A 27,649-nucleotide genomic window follows, 5' to 3' on the forward strand; every position below is an offset into this window, starting at 1 on the left:
CAGATAATAAAACAAGGGAAGCCCACGCAAGAAGGGACATCATTCGACTTAGGATATTTGATCGATTTTTTGGCCAATATGAGCAAAGTAGAGGACTAAAATTTTAATAAATGAGCACCCAAAATGTCAAAATAGAGCAATTTGTTTGTAAAGAAAAATACCGTTTTATTTTGATAATTTAAAGAACTTCGTATTGTTTTATATTTATCTTAATTTATAGCTAAATTTTACTATATGATATCAACAAATCAAGATTATAGGATTTTCATCCGTTCATTTTTGCCTTCCTTCATTATAGTAGTTTTAAACATGCTAAATGACCCTTTGAAGTCGTCCATATTAGTAGTTGAAGCCAATTTGAAGTTGGGAATATCTTCATGAGTCTTGAAAGATGGAGGTATGTCATTATCACTACCACTAATTGTAATGTATAGTATGTAAATGACTCATGTAAAAGGGTGGACACTCAGTAGAAGAAAAGCATGTTTTATCTCTCTCGTCGCTGATTGACTTAAAATTGCTTAAAATAGCCAGGTGCCATAATATCTATTTGAAAGGTCTTGTAGGAGATTTATTTACCATTTTTATTTGTGGGCTTAATTTAATTATTTGTTATAATTAAACAATGATTGCAATATATTTTTCATAATGGTAATGTCAAATGTGTAGTACATTGTTTTATAAAAAAGATCAGCTACGGATAATATAAATCTACATTATGGAAATAAATGAGAGTATTCGCTTAAATTTTCTTTAAAACTTGTGATTTATAATTGTTCCCTAGGAACGCAGTGTTTTATTACTCTTAGAAAACAGGAAAGCAACACTGTGGCGGACCTAACAGATCAGTAGATGGTATCATTTGATTATGTTTAGAGTATGTTGGAAGCAACTGTACTATTTATTTCTCCTTTAGCCTCGTGCCGTAATCCGTGAAATGTCTTTGTCAGAAAGGAGAAAAGTGATAACAAATTTCCATGAAAATTGATATTTTTATTATATGTTCAATGAGGTGAATAAATAATCTGGATACTCGGATTACCTGCAGCAAGTTTCCATATTTAAAGAATACAATTAAATTAAATATCGTGAAAAATATATCAGAAACATGAAATAAAATCATTTGTTTAAAGTGCTTTCTAGATGTTGAAAAACAGTGTTTTAGAGCTCCACAAAGCTGTGACCAGATGTATTAGAACATTGCCTCTACCACTGTGAACAGTTATGCATAACGCACTTAAATAAATGTTTAACTGAGTAAAAGTCTTGTTAAAATGCACATACTTTTTTGAGTTCTTAGGTTGTCCATAATGTATTTAATTAAATGAAAATTCATATAATAAAGAGTTTTATATATGATTTATTCTTCTTTGCAGTAATTATTAGTATTAGAGACTAAGAAAATGAATAAAAGTAGAGTCGAATTGTTAGTTTGATGTAATTTTGCAATGATTTTATTGGCTGGCCGCTTGAGATCAGATTAAGCTGTATTCAGCCCCCAAACCAGAATGAGTTTGACAGCCCTGCTATAGATATTCAAAATGGGTTCAATGTTTAGTTTCAATTTTGATGGACAACTCTGTAGTCAAAGGAATAGAGAAACACCCAAAAAAATGTATTTTCTTTTTCTCGGGTATTGATGAAAAAAATCAATCTGATTTTTAAAATTGGTTAATTCATGTGGTAGATTCTACCTTTTAAATATATATCCATTAAGTCAATACCATTTATTTCAGACCTCAACTCAAAATTTAATTTTTCGTGACATTTTTTTTTCTACAAATAAGAAATATATTTAATCAGAAAACCTCTCCATTTTGAAAAGTAGAATTGTTGGCTTTTGTAGATTCAGGATAATTTTTCATGTACAATGTATGTAAATTTTAATAGGCACTGAAAAAACATTTTCTTGATATATCTCATTCATCGATAATTTTAAATTTATAACATATAAAACTTATTTTTATATAATTTTCAAATTAAGAAAATGCCATTACTGTTATCGGGGGAAAACTATTTTTAGAACGGTAATAATATCATTAATATCACAGATGTATCTCTCAGCTAATGAAATTTTATTCATAAACATGGAAACACGGGCCAAAATTTAACCAATCATCCCATTTTCTATTGTACTAACAAGAGGCTCTTTACATCACAGAACCTATTCATATTGAAAAATATAATTTTTGAGGTTTGAGTTGGAAAAAATAGACTAACTATCATTTAGTGTTACGGGTTTTTGTTTATTTTCGGTGAATAAGGTTAACGACGTGTAGAGAATCATAGAAATGGTATTGATATTAGAGGGGGGCTTATTTTTTTATTGGAGTTAGGCTGGTTGGAGGGTAGACAATAATTACAACTACTAAAAAAGTTATTGAGGCCCAGACCTCCTCTTGACTACGGCCCTGATATACAAGTCACGTGGTAACTCCTTTGATTACATTAGATATATGTGTGCATTAAACATATTGCACATCAATTACTCTAATTGTTCTTGTAATTAAGAAATTAAGATGATTGATTTATTTTTTACTAATTAATAATGGTCCGAAATCCAATATATATAGATATTGTAATATGTATTTGTATATTAAATAGTTTAATTAATGAGATGAAAAATTTAATCTGTTTAATGTTTGATTTATGTGTTGTGTAGCGAAGAAAATGTTCTTTTTTGGCATAAATTATAATTAATTTCTTGGAAAAATATGTACAATTTAATATGTCTTTGTAACGATCAAACATCATTTTTAAACAAACATATTTTGTGAATAAAACTTTGTCTATGTTTATAAAGTTTTTCACCATTAGCATTTTTATATGAAATGTTTATATTTATACAGAGTGTCTCTGCAAAAATGTCTCATTAAATTGTTTGATATCTGCTGGCTACAAAAATTGTAAAATATTTGGTAAATCTAAAAAAAATTATGGATTCACCAACCGTAACACAGGGGAACACGAAATTTCTACCAATGAAATGAAGCCAAGAATATAATTTATTCTTAATCATCTTTAGATAATAATAATTAACTAAAATGTCAACATGATACCACCCTTCGTACAATTTAAATAAAGTCATTACTAATTATATTATTTAATTGAAACTCAATACAGTAACCCTGACAATTTGAAAAATGTTATGGAGGAGAGCGGTTTAGCTGTCATGACGTTTAACTAGATCCGCTACAAGCAACTGTGGGATAGGAAGAGGCGGAGAAGGAAACTTACAAGGACATTGCCAAGAGTTGCTCCAATTTCCATCTTCAATTAGTCTCAGAGTCCAATAGGGACATACAATTATAACTCTGCAATAAATCGTCAGGGTTACACTCCGTCCTTTATGAGTACAAACAAATGTTCAATCAGGTTTTGAATATAATTGAATGTAGAAGAAAATAAAGTTCACTCATCAGGAGTTAAATAATTTTTGTTAATGAGAATAGCTGACTTGGAAATTTTTAGAATAATAAAAATTCAAATTTAATCTTCATTTGCAGACTGGTACCTGAAGCTGCCAAGACTGGAAATCGGTGTCCATGGAGGCCCAGGCCTTATTGACAGCAAAGGCATTTATGTTCTTGCGTCGTTTTTTATAAAATCTGGGCTCTGAGGGGGCCAGTAGTCCTTGGACCAAAAGTTTTTAATCTTGTTGAAAAATCCAAGACATTAACAAAAGGAATCTTCACATAATGCAATCTGTAGCCAGTGGGGAATCATACCGGGGTGGTGCATTGCAATCTCCAAAGCTCACAACACGGCCATTTTCCTGTTGAAAACAGGATCGACCGTAATGAAAGTTTTATCATCTGAAAATGATGATGCGTCCAGATAATTTCATTCAAGATTTTTTCGATATTGAAGTTCAAAGCATCAAACAATTAGCCCTTTTCAACAAACAAAACGTTCCCATCTTTCTAGCCATTCGGTAATGGACCAGAGTCCTCCTGAACAAAATGCTTCAAGCCTCCAAGCGCTTGGAAACGTTGTAAATTGTCTTCAACGGGGAACCTGTTCCTTAATGTTGTTATGAGGCACTCCCGCTCGGAAGAGGGATGCAATTTTGATCCTCTTTGTTTCCTGATTGGACATGGTATCATGTGTGGAAGTTGTTACGCTCTCACAGGAAGGATTTTTGTTTATTTTAACAGTAAAAATACGAAACAATCAGATTGGTTGCCACAAAACCTCTAAAGTATATTTACATCATCCGTAAATAATTTTGCACGGCCCGGTAATAATGAGAATAGCTGAGGAAAAGAAAATTCCTTCTCCAGATTACCAACTCCAAAAAACGAGAAAGGTATAAAATACATCCGATTTTAATCACAAGACATTAACAAAGAGGATAGCAAATGCCGGGTGGTGCATTGAAAGCTAAACACTTACAAATTCAATAATAAATGAAAGTTGAATTATTGAAATTTATTCATATTTCGATATTTTAAAGCATAAACAATTAGATACAAACAAAACTGAGCTGTCTAGCTTACGTACAGGTCGAAAAAATGACACTTGAACGTGATGGACGAATTTTTATTTGCGTACTCCAAGTAGTTGGGTGTCTCAAGGACCACCGTATACACCATCAACAAATCTGAAACGTTAGAGAGAAAGAAAAACTATGACAAAAAGACCAAAATAGACACGGAGAAGTTAAAGAAAACAGCCCATGGTAATCCCTCAAGTCCATGAGAGACAATGCAAGAGATCTTGAGGTTTCACAAAAGATTGTTCAGAGAGCTTTGCAAAAAGAAGGTAGAATGAGCCTTGTGAGGGTAAAGAGGCCACTTTTGACACCAGCAATGAAAGGAACCCATCTCCTCCGTTGCAAGACTATTTTGAATGTATTTTGAATTAGTCTTTTAGTTCGTTTGAACTCTTTTTTATATATATACATACTTTAGCCCTCAAGTATATGTCATCAAAACACTGAGGTTCTCAAAGCCACTCACAGCCAGCACTGGGAGGCCATGACAGAGGACTTCATCTGCAGCAGAGGTCAGTCCTTCCGTTGCCCTCCCCCTTGAAGTAATCATTGCCACTAGGGGCGGCTACATTAATGATAAGAGAGCACAGACACACATCTATTTATAGTATTAATTTTGGTGAAATTCTATTATTGATTAATAAATTAAAAAACTTGTTGAAGTTTATAATTCAAAGTGTTCAGATTTTAATGTACCATTTTGTATATAAAAGAAAACTTTATAGGTGTACTCTTATTGTGACAAAAAAATTAAAGTTTTTTTAATTAATAAAACTTGTTTTATTGTTTTTTTTATGTCACACACTGCAGCCTATATTAATTTTATTGCCCTTCAAATTTCATTGTGATACACGGATATGAAGTATGTAAAAATTTAGGTTATAAAACTAGACATTTTTAAGTATGCAACCTGTATAATCAGTAGAGTACTATGTATTATTATTATTTTATCAATAACCTATATTATTTTGTCTTCTTAGCTATGGAATCATGTGTGGCATTGGAATATCCATGGTTCGAGAAACAGCAACGATAATGCTATCACAATACTTTAAACGAAGAAGAGAACTCGTAGAAATGTTCTCTGGCTCCGGAGCTGGCTTTGGTATTGCTTTATTCTCCAATGTTTATTCCTCGGGCATTAGGTAAGATAAAGATATTGTCCAAGGCAGGAATGCCCTTCATTTTAACATAAAGCATTGCCACTTGTAATATCTTAATGTCCCAAAGAACCTATAAAATAAAAATTCATGAAAAATGGCTACATAAAACAAAACTATTAAATTCATTTCAAATTTAGACCTATTATAAAGAAGACTTCAATTAAATTTTTTGACAAAAATTTTAATGTTGCTCTGTTGCAGAATTTGACCAAATGACTTATTTTAGAAAAAAAAATCCTTCAATTTTTTTTTTAATTTTTCACCCAGAACGATAATTTTTTAACAAATTGATTCTTTGAAGAAAAAAAATCGTACATACGTCCACGATAAATTGGAACTATCTTAAATTTCAACCTGCTTGATAAAAATGGAATTTAGAATGTATTTGTTAATATGAAAAAGTTAGACATGAAATTTAACAATAAATTTATTCAACATGTCCTCCCTCAGCAGCCACCATCTTCTCCATCCTGCCCCTAAAGGATTTGCATGCCCTGATGACTTCTGCGGAATATACAGCATTCCACTCCCTCATAATGGAGCCCTTCAGGGCCGCGATGCTCTTGTGGCTGACCTTGCACACCTCCCTCTCCAACTTCCCCTACCAGTAGTAATCACACGGATTGATGTCGGGTGAGTTGGAGGGGCAGGTGTTGCTATCCCAGAAAGTGATGTCGTGGGAGTTGAAGAGGTTAGTGGTCCTCATGGCGATGTGTGCGGGTGCTGAGTCTTGTTGGAATATGAACTCCCTCCCAGCGGCCGTATCCTTCATCCAGGGGATGACAAACTCCTCCATGACTTCGCAGTACCTTATCACGTTAACCCTTTCCTTGGGATTGAAGAAGAAAGGAGGCATCACCTCACCGGTACTGCAGATGACACCCAGGGTCATCACGGAGGCCGGGGACTTTGTGGCCAAGACTGCAGGGACCTCTTCTCTCTCCTTGGCAAGCCACCTGTCATTCTGGACGTTGTAGCTTCTGTCAACAGTCCAGTTTTCTCGTCGGAGAAGAAGATGATTCTTCCTCCATGGCTCTTCAGGTCATTGAGGAGACGCTTACTGTTGGTGAGCCTGGTGGCCTTCATGGATGCCGTGAGGATGTATTGTTTGGCCATTCGGTATGACCTGTATCCGAGGTCCTCATTCACAGCATTGGAGACCAGCTGCTTGCTCACTCCACGGGTCTTGGCCAACCTGGACAAGGAAGTCCCCGGCAAAGCCTTGATGGACTTCGGGATGCCTTCAAGGAAGCGGGGAGTGCGGATTCGGTCACTTCTCATGTTGTGGGCCTTGTGGCAGAACTTTCCTCAACCTCCCAGGCATTGAAACCCCGGTACACCGTGGTCTTGGGGTAGTTAAGAAGCTTGTAGATAGCAGAGGGCTTGTGTCCCGCGCGAACCAATTCGAGGATGGTGTCTCTCCTGGCTTGTTCCATGATGACTATTGTTTGTTGTCAAAACAATTGTGGTGGAAGTTATAGTGTATTGTTCACGCAACCTTTTATATTAGTATGATTTAACCCCGAATATCCACATTAGGGATCTGGATGAAGTTAATTTATCGTGGACACCCTATATATATGATAGTATAAAAATTTTGCCAACAAATACATCTTGAAGTAAGAATGAGTAGTGGGCCGCACTTAGAATTTAAGTGGGCTATAGGTTTGACATCCTTGGTCTACAAAATATCCTTGGACAATATTCAGAATTGGAAAAAAGTCCTGATGGTAGCAAGTCTAAGTCGAGTCTCAAATATATTTGCTCACAAATCAAATTCATTAAATATTTTCATGGACTCCAGTTTGAGTCCTTTGATTTCTTTTGAGCTCATTTCAATCCCTAGTCAATTCTTGAGTCTTTGATTCTGAGATCAAATTGAGTAGCAAGTCTGGAATTCAAGTACACAATATTCAATTCATGCATACTCTTGATGGATTTATGTACTGAAGAACCTTTACTCATTAAGCGACTTTTTATGTTCAGTGTCCTATTATTACTAAGATATTGTTTTCTATGGGTACAATTTATGAATTAAATCTTAGGGAATTATTTATATTTAAGATTTAAGAAAAGATGTTACATACAACAACAAAACCTTTACATAAAATAGTCTATAAAACATTCCAAATATTATATATTTTGAAAGTGAATTTTGTTTTAAAAGATTCTTTCTGTAATATATTTTGAAAGTGAATTTTGTTTTAAAAGATTCTTTCTGTAATATATTTTGAAAGTGAATTTTGTTTCGACTCCATGCAGTGTCGTATTATAATTTTTTTTTCTGATATTTCGTGAGTTTAGAGCAAAACTGTTACTTTTAGTTATATTTATATAACATTATAACGGATCATATTTGACCAATCTCTGCCTTAGAATAGAAAGTTTCCAATCTGGACATTTTAAAATTGTTCAGGAGTGGAAAATAAAACTTTTTCATGTTCAAAAATTTATCTTGTAATTGGTCAATAAAAGATTTAGACATTATTACATTGATAATGGAAGTAATATTTTTTTTCTTATATACTGCAAAGAATAAGTTGACTTGAACAAAGTATTTACAACTCCATTCTTGAAATTTTAACCAAATACAAAATTTTTTCCTTAAAACAGCAAATTACTACATATAGAGATGTTAATCAAATAAAGAACATTTGAATAACGGTCTTTCTAAATTTTTATAATTTTTCAACTATATATCTATACAAAGTAAGTAGATATTGACCTTCATTTGTCTACCTTGATTAATTGTTGGATCCAAAAAAACTTTTTAATAGTTCTCTTATTAAGGATATTCAATATTACCAAATTTAGGTGACACTGGAATTGAAAAAGATTAAAGACCCACGAAATAAAAGCGCAATAGTGCCTCTTCCCACCTACCATGCCGTATCACATTTTAGAATTAACCATTAATAACTTTTATTTTGACTTTATTCCCCCTAGACTAAATTGATTAATTGATTAAGTATGTAAAGTATTGGCAAATCATTCCTTAAGGGGGGCAGATTCTTCCTTGAAGAGGGATAGTTTGATAAAGAAAACAAATAATGATTCACAATATGTGCTCATGTCCTTTTGGACATCCATTCAATCTCAAAACCCCAAGTAAGAAAGGTGTTAGGTTAATTCAAGTTATATCTTGTTAAATATACTTTCACAGAAAGGCATTCTGTCCACAAGTCGTTACTTTTACTTAGAATGGTTTTAACTGTCGATTGTCTACTTTATTTCTTCTTATCAGTGTTTTAAACGTTAATTGGTTGAATTCAAATAAGCTATTGTTAAGCTGTGAACAATTTTAATCAATTATTGAATAATCATTCTATAGAAGTAAGAAAGAACTGGCAAACTACCAACTGGTTTTGGGCCTTTTTTATCATTCCTTTAAGGTAATAATTAAGAAAAATAATTAAAAATATAGCGAGATACCTTTTTAAGATCCATTATCTTCTTTTTGCTGTTAAACAAACATTTTTGGCCAATATTTTATGCCTCATAGGTTACTAGCTGTAGTACAAAGCATTCCCAGAGTAGTTAAGCGTCGGTTAATAGACAAATTTTGCTCTAATAATAAAGGTGAGAACCCCCAATAAATCATCTGTGTTACCCACCGTATTTCATAAGCATCGTCACATGTAACTACTTACAACTTATATAAATTCATATGTGTTCAGTCCTAAAGAATCAAAGAATAATTATATGAGTTTGACAAACAAAAATAATAAATTTGCCTGACTGATGTGTACTTTAGTCTTTCGAGCACTCACTCATAAAACAAACAAAATCATTTTAACATAACAGCGTTTATTATATTTGAATATATACTGAAAATGCTTATAAAGTATGATATAAATAAGAGATCAATAATAAACAAAAAACAGAAACAATGCTCTTTGTATACTTGCACACGCCTGCATTAATACGATTACATTAATATTTCTTATATGAAAAATGTATTTATATGATTTACATCAGGGTGCACTATTTCCAGTGCACCCTGTAATACATGTTCGATGTTGTATGCACACGCCAGCAATATTTCATTATTTCAACACCATTGTTAATTCCTAAATCAAAACACATTTATGATCAGTGATGTACATCCTGTGAATTTATTAGCCGGCCCGTTTTTAAAAAAATGGTAATCTGAAGAATGAATTTTCTTTTCCTTTGTAGTTGTAATTAAAATTTAATTCTGGAGTAGAAAACATCCTTTCCTAAATAGAATCAATTATATTCAAAACTTTATTTAATATGCGTGTGAGCTCAAAAAAAGAGGAGCGTAACCCTGAAGATTTGTTGCAGAATTATAATTGTAAGCCCTTGTTGGAGTAAGAGTGGAATTGGGTGTCCAAATAGAAGTAATTATATAGCAATTTCCCTTGTTCATTTCATTTTCTCCTTCATCCCTTGTCACAGCTGATTGAAGCTTATCTAATTAAACGTTCAAATTAGCAGGGTTATCATGTAGATTGTAGATTCCGTTTTTTTTTACATGACCACTCTACAGAAGATTTTCATCACTATTTATGACTGGAGCACTATGACTTATTTTTATAGATTCAGACATTCATAAAGACAGACAAACAAACTTTTTTTTCAAAATTGAGGTTGAATTACTAATTGAATATTTTTTTTCTTTTTCAGTTCCTATGGCTGGCGCTTTGGACTGCAGTTGATCAGCATCCCCCTCATTTCCTTATTTTTCCTAGGGTTGTTCTATCGCTCTGCAAGTCTATATCATCCTCAAAGAAGGGCCATCCTTCATCTCAAAGACATGTCCAAACGCAAGGGGAAGGATAAAAACAAGTCGGAGAGTAAACCACCTTATTTTGACTTTGCCTCACTTAAAATCCGATCTTTTCGAATCGTTTTAGTCAGCACCGTCTTTACCTCTATGGGCGTTTATACTCCACTCTTTTTCTTTGTGAGTTATTAAGGGCACACTCTATAAGTTTGCCTTTCTTCATACTTTCTTTCTATCCCAAAATTGGAGAGAGCGACAGTTTAAAGTTAAAATTCAATTATAGCAACATTTTCATACTAAGGAAATAATTTAGATAAGAATATATTATTGGCATTGGAGTAGGGGGAAAGGGGCCCTGACTTTTTCGAGATATTTGGACAATTAACACTTGGGAAGATCGTGAAAGTAGATGGAAGGTTTCATTATGTGTAGAAGGTTATAAGTTCCTCTCTCGTGGAGTAAACAGGAGGGAGAATGCCTCAGAGTCTATCTATAGACTAAGGAACGAAGCCAGAGGTAATTTTAGCGTAGAAAACAGTCTTTGCACTTTACGTAATGTAATTCGATCTCCTACGGCCTCATCCTCAGTCCACGAATCGACTCAGCCCCTCTCCTCCTACTCAAAAATATAGTTTTCGTATCACTTCCTTTGGCAATGTAATTTATTTGTTATTAAAAAGTTTTGATAATTACATTTCAACTTTCATTGGAGCCTGTCTCCAATTTTGAGATAGAAAGAGAAAGTATGACGTGCGGGCAAACTTATTCCGTGTACCCGTTATTAATTATATTATGTTTCTATGTTTTTTACTCTCTAAATCAACCCTATTATGATATAGAAATATGTTCCCTTCATAAATATTTGCAAGTTTACAACATATTTTGTTCCAGTCTATTAACCAGGATGTTTATATAGATAGTAAATACATCATATAGAACATAGGGTAGACTGGGAGATTTACAACAGACTCTTTTTTAGCTGTAGTGAGGACTCATAAATTAAAATCCTCTTCGGTTGTCTAAAAGTCTGACAATCTTTTACTTGGCGCCATTCCAAATAGCTACATTTTGATAGTTTTTTTTCTGTTTTTGTACAATCAAAAATGTTCGAACAACAAGCAAAATGGCATGGGGTGTGCAATCTCCTTGCACTACCACAAATCGACCAGTGGAAGCTGTTCTGAACAGGAGAAATGATCACTTATTGGCTAAATCAAGAGCTCAGGTCAAGGTAATCTTCAGGACCAAACATCCAGATCAGGTCATCGTCCTCAGCGTTGTGGCGTCCGATGGTTGCAAAATGCCTCCCTACTACTTCAAAGCCAACGAGATACTCAATACCGACGTTTACTACAAGGTCCTAAGGAACAATGCCTTGCCATAGTTGAAAAGCACGTTACGCAGGGACAACTACGACGCCCTGGTATACATGTCCAAGAAGGTGCAGCATTTATGGCTAGGCCCAGAATTCTGGCCATCGTCTTCTCCCAACTTGAATCCCCAGGACTTCTCTGTTTGATGAGTCTTGGAGGGCAAGATGAACAAGACTTCTCATCCGAATTAAGGCCGTGATCACGGAGGAGTGAATCAACTTGTCATCGGACTTCATCAAGGCCAGCTGTATTTCGGTTCGTCCATCTATTGAGCCCATCATACAGAATGTAGTGGATATATTCAATAAAATTTGGAGAAAACTGTTAAATTACCAACATTTTATCAAAAGTTTGCCATAAAAATGGCACCAAATAAAAATATTTGAGAAGTGAAGACGCCTTTTAAAGTTTTCTAATTTTTGACTCATCATCCTGTACAAATTTACAGGTTGACCTATAAGTCTTAGGACAAGTTCAACAGCCAAGAAAGTACGCAAATATTTATTTCTCGAATCAGCTTTCTATAACATTGCAATCAGCGTGAAATTTATTTCAAAATGACTCACACTTGATACTACATTGCCTCCATTTGTCCAGCTCTCAAACGCTTAGGAACAGCTTTACACACTGTACAGATGGTCTCCTCAAACAAGTTGCCCTATGTGGACACTATGGTGGCCTTAAAGTCGTCAATACTGCGGTCGGATGTCACACTAACCTCCCTCTCAAGAATGGACTATATAGAGAAGTCCATTACCTTGAGATCTGGGAAGAAGGGGGCACACGTCCTATCTGCAAAAGTGCTCACGAGTTGTTTGGCAAACTCTTGCACAGACTTTGCAATATATGAAGGTGATCCTTCCTACTGGAAGCAGTAAGACCCTACCCAGTCTGGACATCGAAAATGTACAATGTAAAACAAAGAAATCTGGCACTATTGATCTATTGAATTTATATTAACATAAAATTGTAATTTTTAAGATTTATTCAAAGAACAAAAACTGAGCAGGGGATACAATCGTTGAGAATATATTTCATTCAATGTAACTCCTATTGGCCTCAATAACAACCTCGATTCGTGTCTTGAACCACGTACTTGCCTTAAAAACAAAAGCCCGATCTAAATTATTGCATTCCAAGACGATGGGTCGATCAGGACTTCTTGGTGGTGTGAGGACCTCTGTGGATCTTTGACTTAAGGTAGTTTCAGACAAAATAATCGTTCAGATTCAGGTTAATGGAGCTAGGAGGCCCAATATCCTTGGATACCCAGTCCCTCCTTCCTTGTGATTACTCCTCTGGGGCCCTTCGTCTCCGATAGGGCCTGCATCAACTCCGCAACCATTATCCTGTCAATTTCTATCATCTTTTAGACCTCAAAATTGATAACATCTAGATTGTTGTTCACCAAAATCATCAAAACGTAATAGACCAGATGGTCTATTGACATATGAACACTTACTAATTCGACAATTTATGATGGATGAATGAAACTAAACAAATTTGAGCTATTTAGCTTAGGTACAAGTCGAGAAAATGACACTTGAATGTGATCGACGAATTCCCATTCAAGCACTCCAAGAAGTTAGGCGTCTCCAGGACCACCATTTACTTCGTCAGCAAGTCCGAAACGTTGGAGACGAAGAAGTGCTCTGTCAAAAAGGTCAAATTGGACCCGGAGAAAACAGCCCATATCAATCAACTCAAGTCCATGAAGGTCCATGCAAGAGATCTTGGGATTTCACAACAGACTATCCAGAGAGCTATCAAAAAAGTGATGGAAACAGCCCTGTGATGGAGGGAGAGGTCACTTTTGACACCAGCAATGAAAGAGACGCATCAGCTCCATTGCAAGACTCTTTGAAGGAGTCTTTTAGTTCTTTTGAAGTATTTTTTGACACTTTTGCCCCCACCCCCCTCAACAGCTCTGATCCCAACCCCCTCCACTACACCTTTTAGGAGCATGTCGATAGGAAAGCACGCAGTTTCCGTCATCCAAACACTGGGGCCCTCAAGACCACTGTCAGATAGCACCTGGACGCCATCTGCAGCTGGTGCCAGGCTTTCCGCCGCCACCTGGAAGACATTATTCCTGCTCAGTGTGGCTACATTGATGATTAAGAGAACTCAAACACCCATCTATTTATAGTATTAATTATGTTGTTAATTAATAAATTATATCTTGTCCAAGTTTAAAATTCAAAGTGCTCATATTTTAATGGACCACTCAGTATGCATATTTCACATTAGAAAACATACGCAAAAATCTGAAGCACCGGATTTCTTTGTTACACACAGTATAATATAATAATCATTAAGGAGAAAAATATCAATCATTTTTGTACACTAAATTGTCCAGCTCTGAATAATTTTAGCCAACTCAAAAAGTATAGCAACTGTAGCAAGTCTCCTCTAGTTTCTTGTACACTGTTAATTCTTTATCATTTATAAGTTGTCAACATTGCGCAATTACTCAGAATAGTATTTTATATGTGGGAACATCCGTAATATTTTATTTATGCTCTAGGTTCCAATGGCTCAGAAGGAAGGGATTCAAGATAACGTCATACTCTTACAAACATTTTTAGGCCTTGGAGTTTCTTTGGGGATATTTGGGTTTGGTTTCGTCGTGTTGTCAAAGAGTAATCAGTGTCTGATATCAAGGCAATATTTAGTCCAAACATCTATTTTTGGGATCGGTAAGGATTTATCTAGCAGTACGGTGCCCATCCATAAGTTGTGAGCTTTATTATTTCATTTTTTTACATTAATTCATAAGACCCAAATTTGTTCATTTTATTGGGAAAGTTTTTTAAAATTAAGAAGTTGTTAAAGCCTTTAAACTGCAGAAAAGTATTAATTTTCTTAAAAACAAAATCATTATCATCCAAGTAGATAATTTGGGATGAAATATAAAACTATAAAGCAAAAACAAGCCTTTAATAACAGCTTATAAAATATAAATACTGAAGTTTTATAACATTGTTTTTTTAACTACTGCTTTTTTGTTCGGTTGAATAAAATAAATAAGGGGGACAAGAATGCGCGTAATGCACGGTAAGAATACAAGTTATGCATATATTATTTATTTTTAAACTATCCTTCCATTATAACGGCAAAGTAAGTCTTTACGTGAAGCTTGTAGCAAAACTTTGTTAAGTTTAGCTTATTGATGGGACGATTTTAAAGTCCCAATTCCGATGTGATTCTTGTCAAATTCCTGATGCCGATTTTGAATAATTTTATAATGTTTACATTATATAAAGGAAGGTGATTTCTCTGTCTTGGGAGTAATCGCACGGCAAACTTTGCAAAGGCGAGCTTTCTTAAATCCCTTTACAAAACTTATTCCCCTAAAATAACAAATATCTGTAGCAACCGCATGTATTAAGAAAACTTTTGTTCACGTTTATTTTGTGTCCATTTGTTTCTTTTCAGTTTTCGAGCATACTTTATCATACATTATTTTATTACAATAATAATGTATTTACAAGACTCAAGTAACAAGTTCACTTGGTCCTTGTTTATATATTGACGGATGTATTTAGCATTTTTTTTTTTTTTTTTTTCATAGGTTATTATAAATAAAATAATGAATAATAGACGTAAGAATCGGAATAGCAAATTAAATATTATTTTCCCTTTTCCGATTAAAGAAAACATCCGATTCTTCGATTCCTATTAATCCTCCCATTACTAATTTAGTTATTCAACCAAAAAAAGTTTAAATAAAAGAATCATATCACAACTATAATTAGATGATGAGGATAGAAGATGAATAAATTGTCAAAAAAAGTTAACTTTAAACAACCTTCAAACGTCAATTTTAGTATTTTACAATGAATCCACCTATTTTTTTTTTAACAAAAGGGAATAAATTTGGGGCGTGTAAGACTTACAAAACTTGCGAATTGGCACTCTAATGTACAGATAACAAAATAATTACCAAATTCTTTTTTCAGCCATTTCCATATTTGCTCTGATCTCAGTGGAGGGTTACCATGGATATTTGCTTTTTACTTGGATGTACGGAGTTTTTTTTGGTGGATATCTCTATTCCCTGAAAGTGTATACATATGAACGCCTTCGAGTAAAGCACTTCAACCGAGGATGGGGCTTCATACGAGGAGTACAATCCTTACCTATACTAACCGGCATTCCAATATCTATGTACACCAACACTGGAAATTCGAAATCCGGCTTTTACTTTTCCTCGCATCCTCACTTCTTGGAGGATTTATTTTATTTTGTGCCGGAGATAGTGGGAGTGGAGGACCCCCTCGAGGAGGGGGACTCTACTACGCCTCCTCCAAACAAGAACTGTCCAAAACTGATACAAATCTCACTCTGGAGCTTTTGCCACATCCTCAGCATCATGGAAGACAAAGTAGAGAATATATCAGATCTGCCTCTGGAGGCATTGCTGGCTTTACGTCATCGGAAATGAATTCGACGTCTTCTTCAGGTCAGCCGATAGGGAACAATGAAGAAGAGCGGGAAAATAGTCTGCGCTGTACTTGCAGTACAAGTAATGAAGAAGCTCAAAAGTTGGATTTGGAGGACGATGAGGATGAAGAAGACGAAGAGGATGATATCATCCTCCCAGTAGAGGAGGACGAAGAGGATATTTTAGTGGAGAAGGATAATTCTTCTTCCTCATACGCGGATCCAGAATCCGGAATACAAGAAATTGATGAGTTAGAAATCCTACGAAAGCATTTAGGGAAACGGAAATTGACTTGTATATCCGAAGAAACACTTAATGACTCGGATTTGATCCTCATTAACACGGAGAAAGAAAGCCGGTTGGGATCACGCTGTTCATCAGAGCCCGAAATCTCTGCATTTGAAAACAAATCAGTTACATTCAAACGCCGAAAAACATGGCATCCACATAAATAATGATAATATATTAATTCTTTTAGTTTTTTGTTAATTGAGTTTTTGTTTTTTAGATTTTAATTTTGTAGGTTGCTATGTATGTACGAGTATATCCAAAATGTACTGAAGAGAGTCTTCTTTAAATTAGACTTCAGGCCTAGGTATCATTCAAATTACTTATTAGTCATTTTGTTACTTTATAATGCTGTATCTTTCCCCACCCTCTACCCCCTATTTTATTAATGCCATCAGTATTTTTCTTAGTGGTGCAGGATCAATGATTTATTTCAAAGATACAAACTTTCCATTTGATTTTTTAAACTATTTTTTTAATGTAAGGATTTTTTTAAATGTCCTATTTTTTTTCACGTCATGATTCAAATTAATAAGAGTTTTTTTGTTGTTTTTTTTCGTTTTTGTTTTTTTATTTACAAAGGTGTCTTTCAAAAATATTTATTTTCAAGAAGAAGAGGGGGAAAAATTCAAACTGTCAGTTATTTTTCTAGTCATTTACAAACTGATTATTTGATTTTTCAAATATCTTTATTATTTATTTATTATTTATTCTGTAATTTTTTTTAACAGATTAAAGTATTTTTTTCAAAAAATATAATTTATTTTTAAAACATGTATTTCAAGATTATTTCATTTATTTATTCAAAAAAACAAAAAAAACTGAATCCTCTTGCATTGTTGTTTCACTGAGAGAGAAATGGATAGTTTATTTTTGTTATTAGTTGTCGATTATTTTGCTTATTTTTTCATGGTGCCAACTACCAATGACTTTATCATCAGGTAATACAGTAATTAAAGTAGAGAAAAATTAAGGCTCAATATGGTTATAAACATTTATCCGTAAAAATCCAAGTATTTTTGTTAAATTTTAGCTTTGCCGCTATAACTGCTTTACAGACTTTTGGCATTTTTACTATTAGTTTTTCAAGATAGGTAGGTATGATATTATTCCAAGCATTCTTACTTGTAAGGCACTTTTCCCGAACTTTTATGTCTAGGTGTTTCCACAATAGATCTATTGGGTTCAAATCAGGAGATTGAGCTAGCCATGGTATAATAGATAAGATGTGAGAGGTTTCTTTCTTTTCCAATAATTTTTTACAGAGCTTGGATGTATATTTTGGGTCGTTTTCTTGTAGAAAAAATATCCTTCCAAATATATGTCCAAAAGGAATGGCTTAGATTTCCAGGATAGAAGGATAACGATTCTCAAGGAATTAACTATTAATCTTTCATACTTTCCAGAAAGAAACATTAGATATGAAATTAAGGCTGGTCAAAACAGCTGGATTTTTATAGACAAATAGTTACAAAATATTTTTTTGGATCTATTTTTTCATAATAATTTTCCTCGGGTTAAAGTAAAAATATTGATAAACTCATAAACATTTTTTTTTCCCCAAACTATTTTTTGCCATTATAGATGTTTTTAGACTGATCAATAGTAAGGGGCTACAACTTGTGTGTCTTCTTCACAGGAACCAATTGCCCTTCAGAGTAGTGTTTAAGCAATTAGATGAAGTACAAAAAAATACACCTATATTTAAGCAATTTTCGTTTTGAAGTGCATTATGTTGCATCCTTTACACACAACATCAACGAACAAATTTGCACTATCATGGTCTTCTAGACTTGAAAGGATTCCCCTTCCTTATATAAGATAATATTCATTCGTTTTGGACAATACCCCTGTCAACATAGAGCCAAAGTTACACTATCTAAGGTAGTAACATTTCATAAAATTATTTTGTAATAGTAAAATCCATGAAAAGAATCAAAATACTTCTATAAGTTCAAGGCATAGTGAATAAATCCTTTGTTTAAAAAGGAATTCATAAAATAATTTGCAATAATCATTAGAATAATCGAATTTCATTTTTGATAAAAAAGTATAAGAAATATTTATTTTTTTGGACGAATTCCGAGTTTAATATAAGTATATCAATTTTGATGAGGTTGCATGTGATTCAATATACCAGGTGGTCCATTGCGCACACCTCAAAAAAGGGAAAGGAATGTTTGGTCAACAATATTCACATCTGACCCATACCCTTTTGAACCCCCTAAATCCCTGATGCCAAGCACTTCGAAAAACTTTTTGGGTCCATGTTGAGGGGAAGGCCATCCAACCACAGAGATCCTCAAAGCCACTGTTAGACAGCACCGGGACGCCATGAAGGAGGACTACATCTACAATGGGTTCCGCCGCCACCTGGAAGCCATCATTGCCTCCAAAGGCAGCTACATTAATGATTAAGAAAACTCCGACACACATCTATTTATATTATTAATTTTGTAGAAATTTAATTGTAAATTAATAAATCATATCCTATTGAAGTTTAAAATTCAAAGTGTACAGATTTTAATGGAGTATAGTAAGAAAAGGAAAAATAAACAAACACGCTAAAAATTCGTATAGAACAGGGGCCAGCAAACTTTTTTTTACTACAGGCCTGGTAAATGAAAGAATAACGAGCGCGGGCCGCATAATCATTCTGTTTTGTAACTTGTAATAGTGACACTTTGATTTCCAGCAAACTTATTCGTGAAGAAGTTTCTGTGAGTTTCTAAACTACATTTCATGGACTCATAATTCTCAGAGTGTAACGTTCCAGAAAACTTTTGGTAGATGTTTTGCTTCATTGTGACGACGAAGATTGTACTCTTTCAAAACTGCAACACTTTTGCTACATATTAAGCAGCTAGCTTTCTGGTTCTTTGTTTCCACAAAGTAATATTTTACTCCCCACTCTTCTTTGAAAACGCGAACTCTGTATCCACTTTTCCCTTTTTCAGTAGCCATAATGAAGAGTCCGGAACACGGGATCTGAAAATGAAAGAACGGGAAAGATACATAATTGTGGGATACCCAAACGGAGATAGAGAAAATGAATGTAGCTCCTGTTGGTACTACATGTGCACTGAATATATATTTCTTGAAATGCATAGAACAAGGCCAAGATACTCTATGGTTATTTAAAAGATAATACGCATCAAATGCACTACAACAATATTAAATGTAAGTCACATAGCAATCAATATCTTCTAGTTTTCCCTACAACATATTCAAATTACGTCATTAAGTTAAATTAATTATTACGTTTGTAAGTTTGTTAAAAGATTGAATGTTTGGCCGTATGGTTGCGATTTATTGTAATTGGGGGCATAATGCGGGGAGGACGGTGGATGGCTCATAGAGTCAAATAGTACGGGGTAAATAGACGGAGAGTACTCACTCAGGGCTAGTCATCCAGGGGGTTGAAGCCCTAGAACCGTTTTAAACCCCTTGATTATCACCAATATCAAACATACTTTTCTTCACAATTAGTACGCTATATTAACTTCATTATTTAGTAAATAATTTAAAGAAGGGATCAACCATGTAATTATGTTGAATTCGCATATCATGAAGTAATAGCATTTTTATGAGTAAGAAGAGTCTCAAGAATCGTTTCTAGCACAAAGTTACTTTAAAAAAAAGTACACTTATGATTCATTAAAATGAAATACCACGAATATACCATTCTTTACTTAAGTATATATCGTAACTCAAAGTTTGCAAAACTCAAACCCTCGATGCATTTGATCTGAAGCGTGACAATCCTGTATTTAAAAGAAATGCAACTTATCGATCCGTATAAAAAGGATGAGACATAACTTTTTATTCCTAATAATAAAGTTCTTTTGACGCCTTAGAATAGCAGGAATTGAATTAGAACTCCATTTTTGAGACAAAGCATACTTATAGATGGCATTTGTATTTGTAAATTACATGGATAGATTAATACCTATTTTTAGATTGAATTTCTATTTAAGAAAAAAATACAACTATTTACTAAAAAGAAATCCTTTTTCAAAAACGCTTCTCAAATTTTGAAATCAGTTCGGTCTTAGATTTATACTTACTACACGACATTATCTCTCTAACATATAAATTGACACTGTAAGCTGGTTTGCAAATATTCATCATATTAGTGTTGGGAATCTTGGTTGGTTGAACAACGCCCAACACCATGTTGGCAGTAAATAAGTCCATGGCACCATACACAGTGGCACGGCTGGAGTCGAGCTTCTTGGATATGGCCATGGGGGCACGCCGCGTGAGAGAAGCTTCAAAATTTCACTCCTTTGTAGGTACATTTTACTCACTCTCATTTGTTTTGTTTTTAATTTAGTCGAAACTTTACATAATTAATCTTTAGACACAAAACCTATCTGTTTGAAAAAGTTAGAAGAGAATCGACGAATAAATTTTGAAATTTATTAAAATATAAATTATATGTAACACTAGATAAGATCAACCCTGATGAGCGATAATGTGGAAAAGAAGTTGATATCGTCGAAAAAAAGAAGCAGGTGTCCAAAAGATTATAACTGTTGTAGTAATTAGTGTTGTGTCAGACTTTATTTATTCGTTCCAGGTCTAGTCTAAGGACCGATCCTATTCGTCCTTAGGAATGGTCCATAAGACTGTGGGTCCTTTGGACTCACAGCACTACAAATGATTAAACAAATAAGAAATAAAATTTCCCACATAGGAAAATGATTTGACAAAATTACAGCAACTGACATTAACAATCCGCAGTTGCTTCTCCCAAATCCATAAATCATTATTCTTTAACCCAAAAAAAATTCGTCACTATAGAGAGAACTAATCACTGTTTCACTGAATCAACAAAACCTTTTCAAATGATGTGTATCAGCAGGGATTGGGGTAGGTTTCAATTTTTCAATAGTCTTCTTGTCTAAAAGGTTTGCAGCATAATCTTGAATTTTTATTGAGTGCCTCATCTTTCCTGTTAGTTTAATATTAGAAACTTTTAGTAGTGTTGATATATTTGTTCAAAGTTTACATAAAATATCATTGAAAGGGAAATAAGACAATAGTAATCAGTAAAAAATTAGGTAATTAAATGGTAATTTGATATAGCCTTCATCCAACTATGAAGGAAAGTTTCATTTTTCATAGGTAGCTTACGAAAAAAAAATATTATCTTCTTTAGGATTACCCAGGGAGTACTATCTGGATTGCCGGAGTAACCTGATCCAGGGGCATGTGCACTGTTATAAATATATATATAGATTTATTTTTTTTTGAAAAATTCAAAAAATAAAATAAATTCCTTTACTACATAACTTGGTCAAATAACCTTTTTTTTTATCCTTAAAAAAATTCTTGTACAAAGCAAAATTCCTTTTCTTTTTTTTTTTTTTTTGGTGGGTGGGTCTTCTACCCCTCCAGCCCCCCTACTTTAAAGCACAACATATACCAGACATTCTAGACCAGCGTTTCTCAAACTTTTTATTGAGGCCACTTTTCAAAAGTGATTAAAATCTCATGTTACCCCAGTTTAAAATATTTTTTTGATGAAAAATGCTTCTAATAATGTATAGCCATACTAACAAATGTCAGTCAATACAATACCTATGGATTTACTATATTTGGTCTTGGATTGAATTATATAATTGATGACGACGAAGCAAAGATTTAGCACACAATGAGCCTTACATTTCATTTCCCTAATTGATTAGAGTGAAATCAGACATAATTATCGCTGTAGTCCATTATGGGAGAGTGGCCCTCTTGAGTAACAGAGACTAATATGATTCACAGCGACGTGGAAAATCCTCAATAAATTGAATATCTTTAATAGAATGAAAATCTTGTCTAATTGACTTGTAGAATAGAGAATGTAGATTGTTGAGAGAGACCTGGAGAAGAGAGACTCCATTTCTTTGAAATAAAGGAGCATTGATGGAGTTGATAGATGAGAGCCTACTCCAGTAGACAAATGTCCTTCAATTCAATAGCTTAGAATGGATTCGTAATGTCCTGAAACACGGAGTAGATGAGGAAGATGGTCATGGATGACTGAATAGTGAATAGAAGTAGACATCATTATCTGACACACTGTCTTGACCCACAATCGTAGAGACATTGAGTGAACTCAAATTCTGTAGTAAATCCCCTTTTTATATCTAGAGTAAATTTAATAAATTAAAGGTATTGAGGAGTACTTCTGTGTGCTGCAACGTTTCCTTTTTGACGTCTATAACGTGCTCCTAAAATTTATTTTTTATAAATTATTCTCCAAAACTACAATAATTTGTGGCGTTTTCCGTTCTACAAACATGAAACGTCTTGTGTTAATAGAACCTCTTCCTTATTAAAAAGAGATACGTTAAGGCTTGAAGCTGATCATTCAAAGTTCTTAGATAAAAATCATTCATATCCATTCCTACTATAAGTTCTGATATATGTGTGAGGATTTCAGATGTACGAATTTTCCGTTCATATCCCTATGTTTTTTTTATTTTTATTGGGATACCCGTAAAAAATCCCAATAATATATTATACCTAATTTTATAACAAATAGTGATAAAGTCATATTTGGGAATAATGTACTATTTAATTGATATTGCAAATCAACAAATAATTCCAAATCCTAATTTGGGTGTTAAATTGCATAATGAAACATTGTTAATGGTATTATTTAAAAAAAAGAACAAATTCATAGGCTGCGTTGATTTTCAAACTTCGTATGTTGTTTATTTATGTTGTAATGGTGACGTCATATTCAATAAATTTGACGCAATGAATTCATAATTAAATAATAAGTATTAAGTAGCCTTAAGTAGGAACAATAAGTAACTCTATTATTAATTAATTTATATGATTGTCTATATCTATATTAATAAATGAATGATTTATTGATGAATAATTCATGTTAAATGTCAAATGAAGCAATGAATAGTAAGTCATCGGGGATGAAGCATAATCACCAAATGGATAAAGTCGAATTCACTCATGGATCGGAGCCCAAGAAGAGCAAATTATTTAATCTTCGTACGGGTATGCCTTTGACATCCCTCGTGAGGACGAATATGGAACGTGTCGACCCGTTTCTGATTTTGAAAAGCTGAATCGCATTGGCGAAGGGACTTATGGCATCGTGTATCGAGCCAAAGACTGTTTAACGGATGAGATTGTGGCCTTAAAAAAGATGCGCATGCATAACGAAAAGGTAATCTTTGGAAAAATGAGAAGCATTCCTTTCTTGTCTTATTGATATTTCAGGACGGACTACCTATATCAAGTATACGAGAGATTTCCATCCTTATGGAATGTTCCAAAACAAAGTGTCATGAAAACATTGTGGATCTCAGAGGAATCGCTGTGGGAAAGAGCTTGGAAAGTATTTTTCTAATTATGTCCTACTGCGAGCAAGATCTCGCATCTCTCCTTGACAATATGCAATCACCCTTCTCAGAATCTCAGGTTAAATGTATCATGAAACAAGTTCTTCGGGGTCTCAAATATCTTCACTCCCACTTCATTGTTCATCGTGATCTTAAAGTATCCAATCTCCTTATGACGGATAAAGGCACTGTCAGAATAGCCGATTTCGGACTTGCTCGTTATTATGGACTCCTCTTAAACCCATGACTCCTCGAGTTGTTACTCTTTGGTACAGAGCCCCTGAACTCTTATTAAATGCCAAGACGCAAACTACTGCCATTGACATGTGGAGTGCGGGATCTATACTGGGGAACTCCTGGCACATAAACCCTTACTTCCTGGGAAATCCGAAATAAATCAACTTGAGCTCATCATTGATCTCCTAGGAACACCTAATGATAATATTTGGCCTGGTTTCTCAGAGTTGCCTGCCTTACAGGAGTTTACTCTTAAAGTTCAACCCTTCAATAATTTGAAACACAAATTCCCTTGGCTTAGTGAATCAGGACTGCGTTTACTTAATTTTCTGTTTATGTATAATCCAGATAAGCGAGCTACCGCAGAAGAATGTCTCCAATCATCCTATTTCAATGAACAGCCTCTCCCTTGTGATCCTAAACTAATGCCATCATTTCCTCATCATCGCAATAAAAGATCAGATTTATCTGAGCAAATGAACAATAGAAGTAAGATCCCTCCTGGAATTGCCCCTCCTCCTCCAAATATAAGTTTTCGTAATCTAATGAATTCGTGAGGATGTGTTGGTTTTTGAAAGTCCAATGGATAATTTATAAACATATTTTTGTTATAGAATAATTTCAATATTTCATATAAAGAGTAAATTACATTTACAATATATTATGTGATGACATAGAAAATAACATAACTATAAATTTAAAAATAATAAACTGTGTAAAATGTAAGCACTCAAGAACATTCATGTATCACAAAGGACCCTTGTCATACTGCCGTCGACTAGATAGGAAAGACAATGAGTGTATAGTGTCGACAAATATATGTGTAGCAAGTCATAAAATGGATAAAATTGAATCAATATATATATATATATAGGTAATGAATGCGATATAGAGTTGGAATGCAACACATCCAATAAACATTAAAATAATAATAACCAGTAATGATAATAATCATGGCTAATTAGGATTTCCTCCAAAACCATGAATTATGAAATGCCTTAATCTTCCGGATTTCTTTATCTGAAAAAACTAGCACAGCCCCTATGGCGTTCAGCATGTGCTCTTTTGAAGATAAATCTGTACTAAGCATGTAATTGACAACAACATTTTTCAAGTACTCCACATTGAAGTCGGATTTCGCCATTCTCTGAAGTACGGATACTTTTTCCTCAAGATTTTCAATTTCCATAACATAGTCCTCTTCCTTATTTATGAATCGTGCCTGGAGCTCTCGCATGGCTGTCTCCAAATCCCTAATTTGACACTGAAGCCGATAAATTTGATTCTCCTTCCTGGCAGATTCCTCTGAATAATGGAGAATCATTTTACTTTCGTCATCCGTCTGCAAGGACCATTTAAAAATACATGAATATCAACTATTAACTAGATTTACTTACGCTCATGTTCAATTTATCTGTTATTTGGTCAATGTTGGTAGATCCATTGAAACTGACGGATGATTTGCGGTTCATATAATTTACGAATCCATTATCAATGGCCATTTCTAGATTATCCCGCATAATCTTCAATTCATCCTCCTTCTCCTTCATAGAAGATACAAACCTTTCTCTTTGTTTAACCAACTCGCTTTCCAGAGTCAGCGTTTTATTCCTATTTTCCACCTCACGGGATTGAAGAGTCTCAGACATGGATAACTTCAAATGGTTAAATTCGATATTCAATTCCCGTATTTTGTTTTCATTAATAATTTTTCCTTCCTCAAATGAGGATATTTGAGCTCGAAGTCGGGTCACCCTTTCTTTGAGCTCCTTTACTTGATTCTTGAGGGAAATTATTTCCTCTTGGCCTCCTTGGATTTTATCCATTAGCCCCTTGTAGCTATGAGAATCATTATTGAGTGATGAGTTTTGCTTCTTAAACGCGTCGAAATCTTCAGACAGCGCCATATACTTGGATTTCCATTCCTCAAATTCAGAATTGTCATCTTTCTTTTCTTCGCATAGATATGAATCAATATGGTGAATAGGATTTTCGGATTTGGAATTCCTTTCCCTTAGCTGGGATTTTAAGCGCATGATTTTTTCCACGATGGAATGAAGACCTTCTTCTTCTTCAAGTGATTCCTCAGGTACTTGTCTTACATGATTAAGCGCAACGTTGTCAGTGTCCAGCTGAGAGATCCTTTCCCTTAAGTTACTAATGGAAATTTGATCATCTTGTCTTTGACGGTCATATGTTGCCACAGTGTCAGAAAGTTCCTCCAATCTTAATTCTAAATTCATAACACGAGACTCTTGGATCTCCTGTGTCTCTAAAGATATCCTTTCTGCCTTAGTAGCTCTCAACTCTGCTTTTTCTAACTGCTGACGATGAAAAACCTCCATCTGATTCATTTCCTTTCGCAGTCTATCAATTTCATCTGCAGAAACAGTTTTACAATCCTTTACACTTGAACCTCGTTCCTCATTAACAAGTGTCTCTATTTCTTGAGATTTAGAATCAATTTTAGATTTTGAATGTTTCGTAGTATCCTTGATCGACATAATTTCCTTTTCAAACTTAGCTTTTTCTGATCGCTCTTCAAAAAGACGTTTTTGAAGTTCCTATAACAAAATAATACATTATAATATACGACCTATATACTTTAATTATATTATATGGTGATATTTTTAATACGGACTACATCATTAAAGCTAAAAGATGGAATTGGATCATTTCGCTATACTTATTTATGGAGAATATGAAGAAAAACAACTCTCTAGCAACAAAAGATGACTTATTATTGAATTATTCTGAAGCACCTTAAGTGTTGAGGTATGATCCTGTAGTTCTTGATGCCGTTCATGCTGTTCTACAATGAGCTTGGATTTCATCTCCTCGAGTTTACGATTCGCCTCCACATCCTTTGCAGTTAAATCATTTTTTAAACGCTGGTTTTGGCTTCGAGCACCTTCCAAATCATTGCATAACTTCTTTATATTTTCCTTCAACTCCTTCTCACGGCTGTTCTTTTCATCCATAAGAGTTTTCAAACTTGTGCTTAGGGCAGCCACTTCTCCAGCTCCATTTTGGGAGCTCTGTAAAACACGAACAACTTCCTCCAATGCTTTTTTGCTTGCTAACACTTTTGAAGTTTTCATTGAGGAAGCTCAATTTTTCTTGAAAATTTTAATACACTCGTCCTTCTCCTGTATTGATACAATGAGTTGATTGCGATCCTTACGTTCCGCTTTACCCAGGCGATTCATCCTTGAGACTGAGTAACAAATAAATTAATAAGTCACTCAGTACTCTTGCAGATAGAGTGTTGCGTGACGTCATAGTTGAACAACGCATCAATTTGTTATATTATTTATGTGTTCAAAAGACGCACATAGCTTTAAAGCACGCAACCTCAAAAAGGAGAACTTATTAATTATTTCATCAAAGAATACATAGGTAATCCACACTCAATTCTAAGAAAAATCATTCAATCTTGCTTTTGGGTTGATGGGTCACATATCGAGGGTTGAGGGCTAAATATTAGTCTTATTCCCGACTCTTGAAATGATTTTCTCAGATCCATTAAATTGGA

At 34.1% G+C, this 27,649-nt stretch overlaps 3 protein-coding genes and 1 long non-coding RNA gene across 6 annotated transcripts in view; 2 read left to right on the forward strand and 2 right to left on the reverse strand.

Moving 5' to 3' along the window:
• Nucleotides 1–17,300, forward strand: part of LOC121132261 (monocarboxylate transporter 12) — a 181,752-nt gene extending 164,452 nt beyond the window's left edge. Inside the window, exons 6-10 of one of the 2 annotated variants that reach the window (XR_005869290.2) lie at nucleotides 5,476–5,640; nucleotides 10,309–10,588; nucleotides 14,309–14,480; nucleotides 15,744–16,641; nucleotides 16,737–17,300. Coding sequence is in view for 1 of the 2 variants with exons in the window: in XM_040727626.2 (XP_040583560.1) it covers nucleotides 5,476–5,640; nucleotides 10,309–10,588; nucleotides 14,309–14,480; nucleotides 15,744–16,228 (1,102 nt within the window). In the remaining variant the exon portion in view is untranslated. Of the gene's footprint in view, nucleotides 1–5,475; nucleotides 5,641–10,308; nucleotides 10,589–14,308; nucleotides 14,481–15,743 lie in introns of both variants that reach the window. The other variant, XM_040727626.2, reaches the window with a different exon arrangement.
• Nucleotides 17,301–19,362: 2,062 nt separating this feature from the next.
• Nucleotides 19,363–22,642, reverse strand: LOC121132151 (uncharacterized). 2 transcript variants are annotated; one of them, XR_005869237.2, is made up of 4 exons: nucleotides 22,103–22,642; nucleotides 21,248–21,473; nucleotides 20,584–21,172; nucleotides 19,363–19,504 (listed from the first exon to the last, which is right to left on the reverse strand). It is a non-coding gene; the product is annotated as an uncharacterized lncRNA (long non-coding RNA). The 2 variants fall into 2 exon arrangements; XR_011784406.1 differs by having other exon boundaries at nucleotides 20,584–21,473.
• Nucleotides 22,643–23,250: 608 nt separating this feature from the next.
• On the forward strand, nucleotides 23,251–24,840 carry LOC121132263 (cyclin-dependent kinase 10-like). Its single transcript, XM_040727629.2, is given in 5 exon segments — nucleotides 23,251–23,536; nucleotides 23,539–23,702; nucleotides 23,756–24,104; nucleotides 24,107–24,220; nucleotides 24,223–24,840. Coding segments are annotated over 5 exon segments (1,203 nt in total). The 5' UTR covers nucleotides 23,251–23,409; the 3' UTR covers nucleotides 24,672–24,840.
• LOC121132262 (GRIP and coiled-coil domain-containing protein 1-like) lies at nucleotides 24,742–27,384 on the reverse strand. The gene is made up of 3 exons (XM_040727627.2): nucleotides 26,877–27,384; nucleotides 25,512–26,678; nucleotides 24,742–25,456 (listed from the first exon to the last, which is right to left on the reverse strand). Exons 1-3 carry the CDS (start codon nucleotides 27,213–27,215, stop codon nucleotides 25,076–25,078), a joined length of 1,887 nt encoding a protein of 628 aa, XP_040583561.1. The 5' UTR covers nucleotides 27,216–27,384; the 3' UTR covers nucleotides 24,742–25,075.
• Nucleotides 27,385–27,649: the final 265 nt, after the last annotated feature.

The sequence above is a fragment of the Lepeophtheirus salmonis genome, chromosome 2, assembly GCF_016086655.4.
Source record: "Lepeophtheirus salmonis chromosome 2, UVic_Lsal_1.4, whole genome shotgun sequence".
Lineage (NCBI taxonomy): Eukaryota > Metazoa > Arthropoda > Copepoda > Siphonostomatoida > Caligidae > Lepeophtheirus > Lepeophtheirus salmonis.

What these genes read in the sequence shown, in the direction of transcription:
- LOC121132262 (XM_040727627.2), bottom strand. Translation starts at nt 27,215, where the DNA reads ATGAAAACTTCAAAAGTGTTAGCAAGCAAAAAAGCATTGGAGGAAGTT. An exon ending in ATCATACCTCAACACTTAAG is followed by an intron (nt 26,679 to 26,876) that starts GTGCTTCAGAAT and finishes ATTTTGTTATAG; the next exon opens with GAACTTCAAAAACGTCTTTT. An exon ending in CAGATAAATTGAACATGAGC is followed by an intron (nt 25,457 to 25,511) that starts GTAAGTAAATCT and finishes TGGTCCTTGCAG; the next exon opens with ACGGATGACGAAAGTAAAAT.